Source organism: Cervus elaphus, chromosome 25 (assembly GCF_910594005.1).
Source record: "Cervus elaphus chromosome 25, mCerEla1.1, whole genome shotgun sequence".
NCBI classification, from domain to species: domain Eukaryota; kingdom Metazoa; phylum Chordata; class Mammalia; order Artiodactyla; family Cervidae; genus Cervus; species Cervus elaphus.
The window spans coordinates 65,595,669-65,608,872 of record NC_057839.1 but is presented as its reverse complement, the minus strand read 5'-3'; the positions used below and the strand labels follow the sequence as shown (position 1 = coordinate 65,608,872).

Here is a 13,204-nt window from a genome sequence, read left to right as displayed (position 1 = left end):
TTTCATCAGCAGAAATTATTCCTTGGGGACATACGCTATGCTAAGCATTAGAGTTGCGAATGGCATCTAAGATTGTTTCTAACAGTTCAAGGCAATGTCTCAGGAGTCCAGTATGAAAACTTCAAGGAGGGGGTCAGCACATGATGGGTGCTTGATACATATTGGTTGGAAAAGTAGAAGCTACAACCAAAATGTTGCATCACGGCCCCAGCCAGCCTGAGGCTTTACTGGCTGGAGCATTGGCTTGGTGCTAATGGGTTAGCCTGGTAATAACTGGAGAGAAAAACCCTTTCTCTGGCCTTAGAGCAGCAATCTTCCACCACAGGAGGAACTCATGACCATATTTCCAACAGTCTGAGACATTGTGAATAATAAAATGCCCAGAAAATTGGCCAGGAATGACAGGAAGAAGAGACTGGCCCTGGAGGGTGATGTGACTTTCCTTCTCTCTAGGAAAGTGAGGGACGCCACCGGAGTGGACATCAACATGCGCGTGGGGGTGCACTCTGGAAACGTCCTGTGCGGCGTGATCGGGCTGCAGAAGTGGCAGTACGACGTGTGGTCACATGACGTCACCCTGGCCAATCACATGGAAGCCGGAGGGGTCCCCGGGTAAGGCGGGATGCGGGCGTCCTCCCATCCAGCAGGCTCCGGGGTAGGAGTCCTGGTCCGCAGGCTGAGAGCTGACTGCCCAGTGCTCGGTGACTTCTGTTGCCTGGTTAGTACCATGTTACTCCGTGACCTCGTCCGTTAACCAGACAGACGTGAACTCTCAAGTCCCAATTCCACCGCTCCTGGGACCCCTGGTTAGAGACTGGATGTCAGATCCTGAGTTACAGACTTTGACTAATTTGCATATTTATGAATAGCAACCTAAGTTAAAGATGGCTTATAATGCACTAGAGATATGTGGCCTTTCTCTATTATTGGTGACCTCTGAAATCAGTCCTATTAAAATAAGCAAATGGTACCCTCTGGACAAATGACAAGAAAATCTTTGCAGGTGCTGTAATTTGGAGAAGTATGAGAGCAGGCATTGAGAAGGAAAGCCCATACTTTGCAACCCCATGGACTGCAGCCCACCAGGCTACTCTGTCCATGAGATTTTCCAGGCAAGGATACTGGAGTGGGTTGCCATTTCCTTCTCCAGGGGATCTTCCCAACCCAGGGATCGAACCCGGGTCTCCTGCACTGCAGGCGGAGTCTTTACTGACTGAGCTACAAGGGAAGCCCATACACATTAGCACGTGTTCTCAAATGACTTTGCCATGCATTTCAGGAAATATCCTCATACCTCCAGATTTGGTATGACCACGTTTTATGTGCTGTAATTCACCATGCAGGTTTCTGAGAGCAGAGAGGCTCCGAATATTTGCAACTCTTGATATCGGGGAGCATATTCCCAAAGCTGTGGGTAACAGACTACGAACCTATAGCCTTTCCTTCACCTGGGGCAGAAGGAATTCTTTCTGAAGTCCCAAATAAATAGAAAATTGTGTGTGTTCCTTCTTCTGTATCTTGATTGTGGTTTTTCAAATGGAATTTCAGACGTGTTCACATTTCTTCTGTTACCCTGCAACACTTGAATGGAGCTTACAAAGTGGAAGAAGGCGATGGTGACATCAGAGACCCGTATTTAAAGCAGCACCTGGTGAAAACTTACTTTGTAATCAACCCCAAGGTCAGTATCATAAAGAGTCTATAATTAGCCCATGACTTCTGTGATTAAAAATGAAGAGGGCAAATGAGTGATATGGGAAGTTTTTTTTTTTTGTTTGTATTTTCTTTTTTTTTTTTCCATTTATTTTTATTAGTTGGAAGCTAATTACTTTACAATATTGTAGTGGTTTTTGCCATACATTGACATGAGTCAGCCATGGATTTACATGTGTTCCCCATCCCGATCCCCCCTCCCGCCTCCCTCCCCATCCCATCCCTTTTAGTCAAGTGCCAGTGTAATTCTTTGCTAGTCTTTGCCTCTAAAACTATTTTAAATGCCTGTGTTTTGTGAAAATGAATCAAATATTTATGAAAGAAGCGGTTGAAATGAATTGCCTGTTTATATGACAAGGGTATTGTCTGCATCATAAGATTGTAGAGGTTAGTCAGTGCTTACCAATGTATACGTTAGTCCACGGGTGTGAACCTCTGGGCCATGGACTGGTACCTCCTGTTAGATCAGCAAGAACATTAGATTAGAAATAACATGCACCATAAATGTAATCCATTTGATCACCTGAGACCAGCTCCCCACCCCCAGTCCATGTAAAAGTAGTCTTCCACTAAATAGGTCCCTGGGGAAGGGCATAGCAACCCACTCCATTATTCTTGCCTGGAGAATTCCATGGATATAAGTGTCTGGCGGGCTACAGTCCATGGGGTCACAGAGAGTCAGACACAACTAAGCACCTAACAAATAGGTCCCTGGTGCCAAAAAGGTTGGGTACCACTGTATTAGTCCATGATGGGCCCTTCCTGGCAGTTAGAAAATGAAATGACAAAAAGTTTGCACAGGACTTCAACTGATAAAAATCTTAATGAGAGTAAGTGGATGAAGATATAAGAAAAAAAAGAAGAAATTACTGAAAGATTAACAACTAAGTGTCATGTAAACACTGGGTTGAGCATGTTATATGCAGACATGTAAACTTTGACATGATAAAAACCATCCTTCACATGCAGACAGCCGCTGTCTCTTACTCTCTTCCCACCATGTGTCGGGCCAGAGCAGGGGGCTCATCAAAAGAGCTCTCATCTCTTTTACCCCTTCCCAAATTCCTGCCAAATGGATACTATTGCTGTTTACATATTAAGAAACTGAGTCTCAGATGGTTTATGTAACTTCCTTCAAATCACTGGCTGGTTAATGCAGGTAGCAGCAAGAAACTCCTCTGAATTGTCCAAACAAGTATCGCAAAATCAATGAAGTCAACTTTATGAGTGTTTACTCACAAGAGCCTCCCTAAAATCCCCAGGTTCACCTTTGGGGACAAACTTCCAACTCACTAGACAGTTAACCTGGAGACAGATACGTGACAAGCAGGAGGACTTATAGGGTGATAGGTGTGGGCGGGTGGCGGGGGGAGTATAGGGAAAAGGTTCAGAAAACGTGTCCAGAGAACACTGTTCAGGCAAAGAACACCAAAACACCAATATCCGAGGCCATTTCGCATCCGAAAACAGCCCCAATCCCTACAGCCATCATTTTAGGAGAAAAACAAAACCATTAAAACATGAAAACAGATCAGCATATTCTGTCTAAGAGTCAGCGTTATGAAAACGTCCCTTCCAATGGCTGTTGTTTTTTCCGAAGTTTCAAGCACAGGTAGGTTTTGTTGTCTGAAAAAGGCTCACTCAGCTCCTCTGGGGCGTGGCTGTGCCCCCCGGTGACCCTGCAGGACCGGGGGCAGGAGCCCGCAGGGTGAAGGCGGTGATGGCAGAGGAATCCGCTCCTGCGAGGGAGGCTTCTGGGGGGGCTGGAGGGAGGCGGTGCGCCTGTGGGCCTCCAGGTGTGATGCTGCGTTTCTCACCCCAAGGGAGAGCGGCGGAGCCCTCAGCACCTCTTCAGACCTCGACACACCCTTGACGGAGCGAAGATGAGGGCTTCGGTCCGCATGACCCGGTACCTGGAGTCCTGGGGGGCGGCCAAGCCCTTCGCACACCTGCACCACAGAGACAGCATGACTACGGAGAACGGCAAGATCAGCACCACGGTACGCCGTCCCCGCGCCGGCTCCAGGTGGCGCCAGCGCCCGGCAGACGCTAGCTCCCCAAAACAGAAGGCGTGTCCTGCCAAAACCACTGGGGTCTGTAAGGAAGGAAGCTTGCTGTCTCTGACTCCCCAGGGAGGCCCCCGACAAACAGCTCTCAGGTTATCATGAGCGTCAGTTACTTAGGGTTTTAACCAAGAGTGACTTTGCGTGATCGCCTTCTTATCGAAGACTGTTACTGACAACGGGCAGTAGCAACTGCATACCCCTGCACTCTTTTTCAATCCAGGTTTGTAGTTTGCTTTGGCTCACACGAAGTGGAAAGCTTGAGCATCTTCATAAAAGAACCAAATGAGGGCCTGACGTCCTTGGGGTTTGAGCAGCATCATTAACCCTGTCCTCATCCCCCAGAGGTTCAGGCTGTGTCGGAAGCCAAGTGCATTCTGTTGTTGGCGTCCCTTATGGAGGTCATCCCAACTTCTAATGGGGAATGAAGTCCCACCACTCCGGACCACAGGGACCGATAAGATGGCTGAAATGCGGGTGAAGAATAGAAAACTCATGAGAGGAGAGAAAGGAAATACAGTGAAGCACTTAGAATAATCCCAATGGCATATTTAGATATTAAAACAGTCTCTGAGTATAATTTCATGCAGGATGGTATTCACTGTTAGGGATGTGGTTGAGGTTAAAAAAAAAATGGGATGTTCCATAATTTTTATTAGCTGATAAGTAAAAAAACATATGGGGCTGTCAGGTAAAAGTGGACATTTCCAAACTTCCTGTGCCCACAAGGCCTGTCACAGTAACATGCACAAGCCCAACACGCAGGGGTCAGCGTTCCTGTTTTGTCTTAGTTATATCTCTTCTCTCAACTTCCTTTGTTCTTTTCCAACTAAAAAATAAACTATCTGATAGAAGATCGTGATCTTTCAAGCAGTCAACAGGGAGACCTCCAGGGCAAGTCTTCGAGGAGTCTATATTCTATCTGGAAGAGAGAGACCCTAAGTAGGACTCAAACAAACAAATGAGATCACTCCAGGTATTGCCGAGGGCCTTGATGAAAAGAAAAGGAAGGAATGTCTTGGGCAGTGAATGGCATGGCTCCTCTGGGTGGTAGGGGGAGTCTCCAAGAAGGGGAGGGGTCAGTGGGAAGAGTAGGGGGCAAAAGGACAAATTCAGCGGCCCTGAAATGGAAATGAATCAGTATCTTTGAGGGCAGAGAAGAGACTGTGTGACTGTCAGATCATCAACAGTAAGCCTGGGGAGGTCATTAGAGTGAGAGGCTCCAAGTAATCATGTATAATTTATTCTGATTGTAGTGGGAAGTCGTTAGAGGGTCATAAGCAGGGAAGAACATCGTCTAATTAACACGGTGGATGATGGACCAAGAGTGCAGGGCTCCAAGACAGGATGATGCCCTCCTTTGCTGAGATTTTAGCAGTGAGGACAGTGAGAAACAAATTCAGGGTATAATTTGAAAGTGGAACAAGTAAGACTTGGTGATGGAGTCGATATCTGTGGAAAGGAAGTTCAAAGACAAATCCACATGTTTGGGTTGTGCACCTGGAAGAATGATGATCCTATTAACTGAACTGACAAATACTTGGAGCAAAGTCAGAGAATTTGGGGTAGGAAAATCAAGACTTTGCTAGTGGGCATCTTCAAATCAATATGCCTTTTAGACACCACAGTGCATTTAGGAAGATGGCAGTTGGATGTGTGCTCCTGGAGCTCCGGGTAGATGTCCTGGTAGGAGATGTGAATGTGAGAGGCATCAGATTTTAGGTGATATTTGAAGCTGTAGATCCGGATGAGGTCACAAGAAGAGAAGAGATGCAAGAAGCAGGGACCAGAGCCACTGGAGGCCTCCCAGCAACTAGACCTGTTAGAGGAAAAGCATGCTAAGACCTAGGATCTAATTGTCAGGGAAAGTCAGTGCTTCTATCCTTCTTATGAAAAGAATCAGATAATTTTACCTCAACACTAAATTTATCATTAGTGCTAATGGCTAACAACTTTATCTCTGATTGAGATTTGTTATAAACCAAATTGATTGGTTGACTGGCTGGTTGATTGGTTGGTTGGTTGACTGGTTGGTTGGTTGGTTCATTGATTGGTTGGCTGGCTGGTTGTTTGGTTGGCTGGTTGCTTGACTGGCTAGTTGGCTGGTTGATTGGTTGACTGGCTGGTTGACTGGTTGGTTGGTTGGTTGATTCGTTAGTTGGTTGTCTGGTTGACTGGCTGGTTGGTTGACTGGCTAGTTGGTTCATTGGTTGGTTAGCTGGTTGACTGGTGGTTGACTGGCTAGTTGGCTGGTTGGTTGGTTGACTAGTTAGTTGGTTGACTGGCTGGTTGGCTGGCTGGTTGGTTGACTGGCTGGTTGGCTAACTGGCTGGTTGGCTGGTTGGTTGACTGACTGGTTGGTTGGTTGGTTGATTCGTTAGTTGGTTGTCTGGTTGACTGGCTGGTTGGTTGACTGGCTAGTTGGTTCATTGGTTGGTTAGCTGGTTGACTGGTGGTTGACTGGCTAGTTGGCTGGTTGGTTGGTTGACTAGTTAGTTGGTTGACTGGCTGGTTGGCTGGCTGGTTGGTTGACTGGCTGGTTGGCTAACTGGCTGGTTGGCTGGTTGGTTGGTTGACTGGTTGGTTGGTTGACTGGCTGACTGGTTGGTTGACTGGTTGGTTGTTTGGTTGACTGGCTGGTTGGTTGGTAGACTGGCTGGTTGGCTGACTGGCTGGTTGGCTGGTTGGTTGGTTGACTGGTTGATTGGTTTACTGGCTGGTTGGTTGGTTGGCTGGTTGGTTTGTTGGTTTTCAGGAATTAAGAATCATATCTAAATACTAAAGCAGTGTTTTCTGTGCTACTTCATCTGTGTATCTGTAAAAATAAGGCCTTGCTTTCTGGGTGGTGTTATTGATGTTGTTGTGGTTGCTAATTTCTTATCAGTATCCTTTGTCTCAGGACTTAAGAGCAACCCTCTCCCTTACTATCTTAGCAAGGCACCCAAGGGAAGATTTCAACCTGGCTCCAACCTCAACATCATCTGTTGTTATGTGTTATGTGTTAGTGAAGATGCCTCCTTTGAGAGAGCTATAACTGGCTAGGGCTTTGAGCTTTGGAAAATTGTAGAAAGTGTATAAAAAACAGAGGATCTCTGGAACAGACTCTGTTTTCTTGACCAGCAGGCCTTGCCAGCCACTCTGTCACAGGCAGTCTCGGGACTGAGTTCCTTGGCAGTGACAGAAGACATCTGAGGTTCTGGTTAGCACCTGGAGCCCATAGGACTGTGCCCCTTACTTTCAGATAGATCCCTTTGTCATTCTTATTTGTACATTCCAGGATTGAACAGCTGTCATTGCCAAAAGTTATTTCTTTTATCTAATCCCCTATGCAGAACTTCATTGACTCTTGATTTAACATTGATGGAGCTGGTGAATAATGCATTATTTTATTAGTACTTTATATAATAAAATGTGGAGTTCGGTTATTATTTTTAAGCCTTACCTTTCCCTAGGCTAAATACATTTCCTTATCTAACCTTGGAGCTTAAAGCAACAAAGAAAAGTTTCTCTGGAGCTTCCTTGTTCTAACTTTTATTTTAATTTCTACTACAACGATATACAAGTGAGTCTTGTGGTTTTTTAAGTCTATTATTGAACACTTAGCAATGGGTTCAGTGTCTCCCTCTCACTGGCCTTTCTCAGGAACTGTTTATACCAGCACTCATGTACATTTCTTCTTTTTCATCAGTGATTCTCAGTTTCACATACTTAATCAATGATCTCATTTCTTAACAGTTCGGTTCACTGATAAGGATTGTCTATAGATTTTGTGATTATGTTTGTGTTTTAAAGCATCTTCTAAATTTTTGATTCACGTTAAAACTACAGTTCTACATGATTTAGGTTGTCTACAGTAACTTTAATAACAGTCCTCTGCAGGCATTGTTGTAAATAATATCTGCAAATATCAGGATGGGAATTTTGAAAATCCAGACAACAATCCTGACACTTCCAATATCCAGAGTTCATAGATTACACCAACATTCTAAATATAAACTGAAGTTTTAATCTTGTTTCACACTTATAATTAAGCACTTTTTCACGACATGGGTAGCTGCTTATTACCCAAATGATATTTACCATGGTAAAAGAATAAATATACATCATTATCTGTTCAAAATTCTTAATGTATGTTTTTAGCAACTAATAATCTTTTTTTCTTTAATAGGATGTACCAATGGGTCAGCATAATTTTCAAAATCGCACCTTAAGGTATGGTATACACTCCATTTTCTAATTTCCTAAAGGCTTAACTGTTCTTTATTTATTCCTGAAAGTAATTTTCATCAACTATAATAATTCTGAAGGCTATTTCTTCTAAAAAAAAAGAGTAGCTGCTTCTGAAAAGCCCTATCAAGTTGCATTCAGCTTCTAAAAATAAGATTATTGATATCTTTTCTTTTTGGAATTAAAAGAGGGAAAACACTGCCTAGTAAACTCTTTAGAACTTCAAATTGTTTTCTTAAAAACCATTCTTCATATTAATCTGAAGTAAAGAACTGAACTTTCTTAAAATGAGTATGTTAAAGTTATATTTTTGAGGTTGAATCCTAGAGATAAAAGCAAGATAAGTCCAGCCTTTCAATAGTGAAAAGAAGTGCAACCCACCCTGCTCAAACAAAGAAAAAATGCTTCCACAAGTGTCCAAGGTCCCATTGTCATCCTCCACAAGGTCTCAGACATTACTCTTTTCCCTTGTCTGTGTTCCTCTAGCTTTGGGGCTCAGAACCTTCCTTTAGTTTGGGAATTAAGTACTTTTTCTTGAAGATGTTAGGATAATTTGGGGACTTCCCTGGTGGCTCAGATGGTAAGGAATCTACCTGCAATGCTGGAGACCCAGATTCAATCCCTAGGTCGGGAAGATCCCCTGGAGAAGGAAATGACAACCCACTCCAGTATTCTTGCCTGGAGAATCCCCTGGACAAAAGACCCTGGTGGGCTACAGTCCATGGGGTCGCACAGAGTCAGACACGACTAAGCGACTAATGCTAGGATAGTTAATGAATGGCCCCAAACTTAAAACTGTTCTTTCCCCGCTTAAGAGATGAGTTTATTCCTGTAGAAAATGCATTGTATCAAAGTGGAAAATGAACATAAATAATTAGATCATTAGCTGCCAGATCTTTAGTGCACTCTCTCCTGAATCCCTCTGCGTGACTTTATCTTTGTTATCATGAGCTCTGATTTGTATTTTGTGTAAAACTTGAAATTTTAACATTGACCTATCACACTTAGAGCCCTATGTTATATGGAAAATGGAGTTCTTGGGCTTTTGAAGTACTATTTTTTGGTGGCAAATGCCCAATTAAAGAAAGCTTAAGCTACATTAAGAAGTGTTTTGGACCCCGTAACATCTCTTTAGAAGGCCTGGCTGTTCAAGCCAGTAAGAAATTAGCACATCTGCAAACAGCTGTCTGTGGAATTTCACGAACATCTTTCCACTTTGTACAGTCAGTGCCCTACATACGAGTGAGTTCAATTCTGAGAGCACGTTCGTAAGTCTGGTTTTGTTCAAAAGTCCAACAAAGTTAGCCTAGGTACCCAACTAACACAACTGGCTGTATACTACTGTGCTGTGATAAGTTTATAATACTTCTCACACAGATGATACGTACACAAAAAGCAAACACAAAGGATAAGGAAAGCATTTTTACTCTTACCATACAGTGCGTTGAAAAGTGCGGTGGTACAGTACAGCACAGCAACTGGCATTTAGGGGCTGGCACATAATGTGTGCGTCTTTGAAAGTTCACAACGTGAAGGTTCATAAATAAGGGCTTCCTGTACGTGATCCAGCCTCTTATCTCTATGCTCCTCCCCGCAGTCTCCTTCAAGAGTTGATTTACTGAAATTACAGTGAGAAAGGCTCCTGCGGCAAGGACACCATGGGCAGTGTCTTTTGGGATGAGCGCTGTCTGAAAGACAGTGGTCGCAAGCTGTCATTTTCATCTGCACCAGGGCTATGGGAAATCTAATTTCATGCCTACAGCGTTGCTCCAGGGTGGACGCTACAGCCATTATCCATTTAGGAAGAAAGAAACGGAGGTGCCAGGGCAGAAGAGGACCAGAGCCGCGTGGCCGGGGGAGGCACGCCCGTGGTTCCTGCCCAGGCTCTCGGACACTGAAGCCTGTGTTCCTAGCTGCTCTCCGGTCCTGCCTGCCCTCCTGGGAGCCTCCTCCGTATCTCCTCCACTTTCCTCTGTGGTGGTTGGTCTTCGGTGGCCCCAAGCCTCACAGGGAGAGCCTGTCTTTCAAGCCAGCCCGGACTTCCCTAGCCCATCCTGGCTTTGTAACACAGCCGAGGTCATAAAACCTCTCTGAGCCCCCAGCCCGGTGGTGAGGGGGCCTCCCAGGGCAGTCAAACATCATCTGAGGTTCAACAGGAACCACACCTCCTTAGGTAGAGTAGCCCAGCCTGTGGGTGGGGCAGGTTGGCGGAGGAGCTTAAGAGAGAGAAAATGGAAAGGGGCCTTGAGGATAGAGCTGGGGTCTGTGAGCCCCCGGGAAGCCAACGGGAGCCCAGAGGCAGGAAGATCAGAAATGCTGAAACGCTGACAGCCTGAGGAGCAAGGCCCTGGTTGGTGAATTAAGAATTCCTTAGAGATAGATGATCAGCCCCAAGCATAGCCTCTCAGCAGAGGTCACAAAGCTACGGAGACCTGGAAGCTGTTTATATGTTAAGAACTGTTGTCCAGAAAATCAGTGAATACAGAGGATGCATAATAACAGGCATTTATTGGCTACTTCATGTGCCATATGTACTGGGTTGAGCACCACGCAGGCATCTGTTGTGTGCTAAGTCGCTTCTGTTGTGTCCAACTCTTTCAGGCTCCTCTGTGTGTGGGATTTGCCAGGCAAGAATACTGGAGTGGGTTGCCATGCCCTCCTCCAGGGGATCTTCCCCACCCAGGGATCAAACCCACGTCTCTTATGTCTTCTACACTGGCAGGCAGGTTCTTTACCACCTGGCATCACAGTCCATGGAATTCTCCAGGCCAGAATACTGAAGTGGGTAGCCTATCCCTTCTCCAGCGGATCTTCCCGACCCAGGGATCGAACTGAGTTCTCCCACATTGCAGGCAGATTCTTCACCAAGCTGAGCTACCAGGGAAGCCCAAGAATACTGAAGTGGGTAGCCTCTCCCTTCTCCAGCGGATCTTCCCAACCCAGGAATCGAACCAGGTTCTCCTGCCTTGCAAGTGGATTCTTTACCAGCTGAGCTACCAGGAAAGCCTGGCATCATCTAAGCTAATCCTAAAACAGATTCACAAAGACAGTGCCATCGTTAGGCCCCCAGACATATGAGTGAAGGGCTCAATTTTCCTGTGAGCTTCGAAGCACCTACACTGTTCCTTCTTAGACTTGGTGACGCTTTGTGAAAGAGAGATTTCAACTTTTTGACCAAGTTGAAGTCAAGAATCTCAAGTCTAGGCACAGGGCTGATAAAAAGAAAATAGAGGGAGCTCCTTAGTCACAAATGAGAATAAGCCATCCCTGGTGACTGCTAAGATGCCTGGCTTTTTTCTAAAAGAAAGATCAAAATTAATTTGCCTCCCAGTTTAGCTTGGAATTTGGCTTGCTAAAACCTCTGAATTCCATTGGCTTGGTGTTGACAGGTGGATCACTTAACATTGTTCTGTTTTTGGACCAAACCTAACCTTGACCTGTTTAAAGAAGGCAGGACTTGAAGGTGGGAATTCACCAGCAGTATTACCCATCTGTCTCATTAATGATAATTCCACCAGATTTGATTACAGATAAATATGACATTGCACATTTAATACTGTTTTCATCTATATAGAGAGGCGGTTCTAAAATTGGAAGAGTATTATTTTATGCCAGAGTAGAAGGTCTGTTCAGTGAGTAACTTAACCAAATACAACACAGAGAAGCCTTGTGCTCACTCCAATGGGGCTAGGTGACTTGTGGGCACCTGGATTCAGATGCAGGCTGGCTCAAGCCAGTTTTTGAAGGGCCAGATGGGCTTATACTCTGCAGTAGATGTTTCACTTTTAAAAACAGATATGATTTTCATTTTTTATTTTACATCATTCTCATGATAATTATCAGATTAACCTTGGAGAACGCATTCTTGTCTTGGCACAATAAAATGCAAAGTATTTTATATTATGGCCCAAGATTATTCACTTTGAGATCAAGTGAGTAGTCTGCAAGTGTAAGAGGGGTTTTCTGTGAACAGCACTCTCAAAAACTGAGGAACATTTAATTACAGACAAAAAAGCTTTGACACGTCTCAAAGAAGACTACAGTTCTGCAAATTCTTGCAAACTGGCCAAGGAAAACATGAAACAGTAATGATTATTTTGTCCCAGTCCACATTTTTGCAAGGGAATTTCCAAAGCCAGTATGTTCTATCAAAAAATAAAGTTTATAAAGGCAACAATTCAAGGGCTAGTGCATCTCATAGGACAGAAACCTCTTTTATCTCAAACACCAAGTACATGCCTTTCAGTGTTGCTTTTTAATTTCACTCAGTAGTAAAGGAACATTTTATGGTGCTAAAAACTCTAACCAATTCATTCAATCCACAAAGTGACTATATCTTAATAGACAAAAGACTGCATATAGACTATAATTGCCTTTTTTAAAAAATTCAATTAACAGGATCAGACAGAGATTTTGCTATCAGAGGACCACAAGTTTACTGTTTAGTAATACTCTTACCCAAAATATTTCTTCCATCATACAGAACCAAGTCACAAAAGAAAAGATTTGAAGAGGAATTAAATGAAAGGATGATTCAAGCAATTGATGGAATCAATGCACAAAAGTGAGTACTTTTTCATCTTCGATTATCCTTCATCTCTTATTTCAACACTATTATTTGAAAATAATGATATGTTTTCCAAAAGAATTTCACCCCAAACTCTGTCATACTTATCACGACAAAGCCAAGGTTTCTAAGACAGTTCATTCTTTTCACCTCAATCATTCTTAATAATAGCTTTTGTTCATTGTATTTCATCTCAAAAAATGTTTGATTCCTGCCTAATAAATCCTCCCCAAGTAAATTACTGACGAGCAATATGATAGGTTATTAGAGAGAGAAAAATTATAGCTTAATGTGTTCAGTAAGAATATTTTTTAAAGATCAATAGAGATGCCACATGGAAAAATCATAAAGTTGTTATTGTGTGACACTATCCATTTGAAATGCCTTTACCTCCCCGGCCTCCCAACAGCAGAGTGTGTGGAGGTACCTGTGTTCTAAATTCTGAAAGAGCCCCTTGTGTGTTAGAATCTGAATTCAGGGAGGGAGTGGGAAGAAGACTGAGTCTTTAGAGGGCAAAATTGTTCAGTCTAGGAAGCCAAGAATTGGTGTTGTAGTTTTAAATGGTCCAGGAATGCAGGAGAAAGGATTTAAAGAAGGTGGTGACTTCCATGGCCCGGACAGAGTGATTATTACC

The 13,204-nt window shown here is 43.9% G+C and overlaps 1 protein-coding gene across 3 annotated transcripts in view; it reads left to right on the top strand.

Annotated features, from left to right (window-relative positions):
* ADCY2 (adenylate cyclase 2) overlaps positions 1-13,204 on the top strand; it is a 442,181-nt gene that overhangs the window by 307,778 nt on the left and 121,199 nt on the right. For all 3 annotated transcript variants that reach the window (XM_043887179.1, XM_043887178.1, XM_043887177.1), the window contains exons 8-12: positions 454-612; positions 1,549-1,681; positions 3,537-3,713; positions 7,945-7,988; positions 12,487-12,567. In XM_043887179.1, coding sequence (XP_043743114.1) covers positions 454-612; positions 1,549-1,681; positions 3,537-3,713; positions 7,945-7,988; positions 12,487-12,567 — 594 coding nt within the window. The remainder of the gene's footprint in view (positions 1-453; positions 613-1,548; positions 1,682-3,536; positions 3,714-7,944; positions 7,989-12,486; positions 12,568-13,204) is intronic.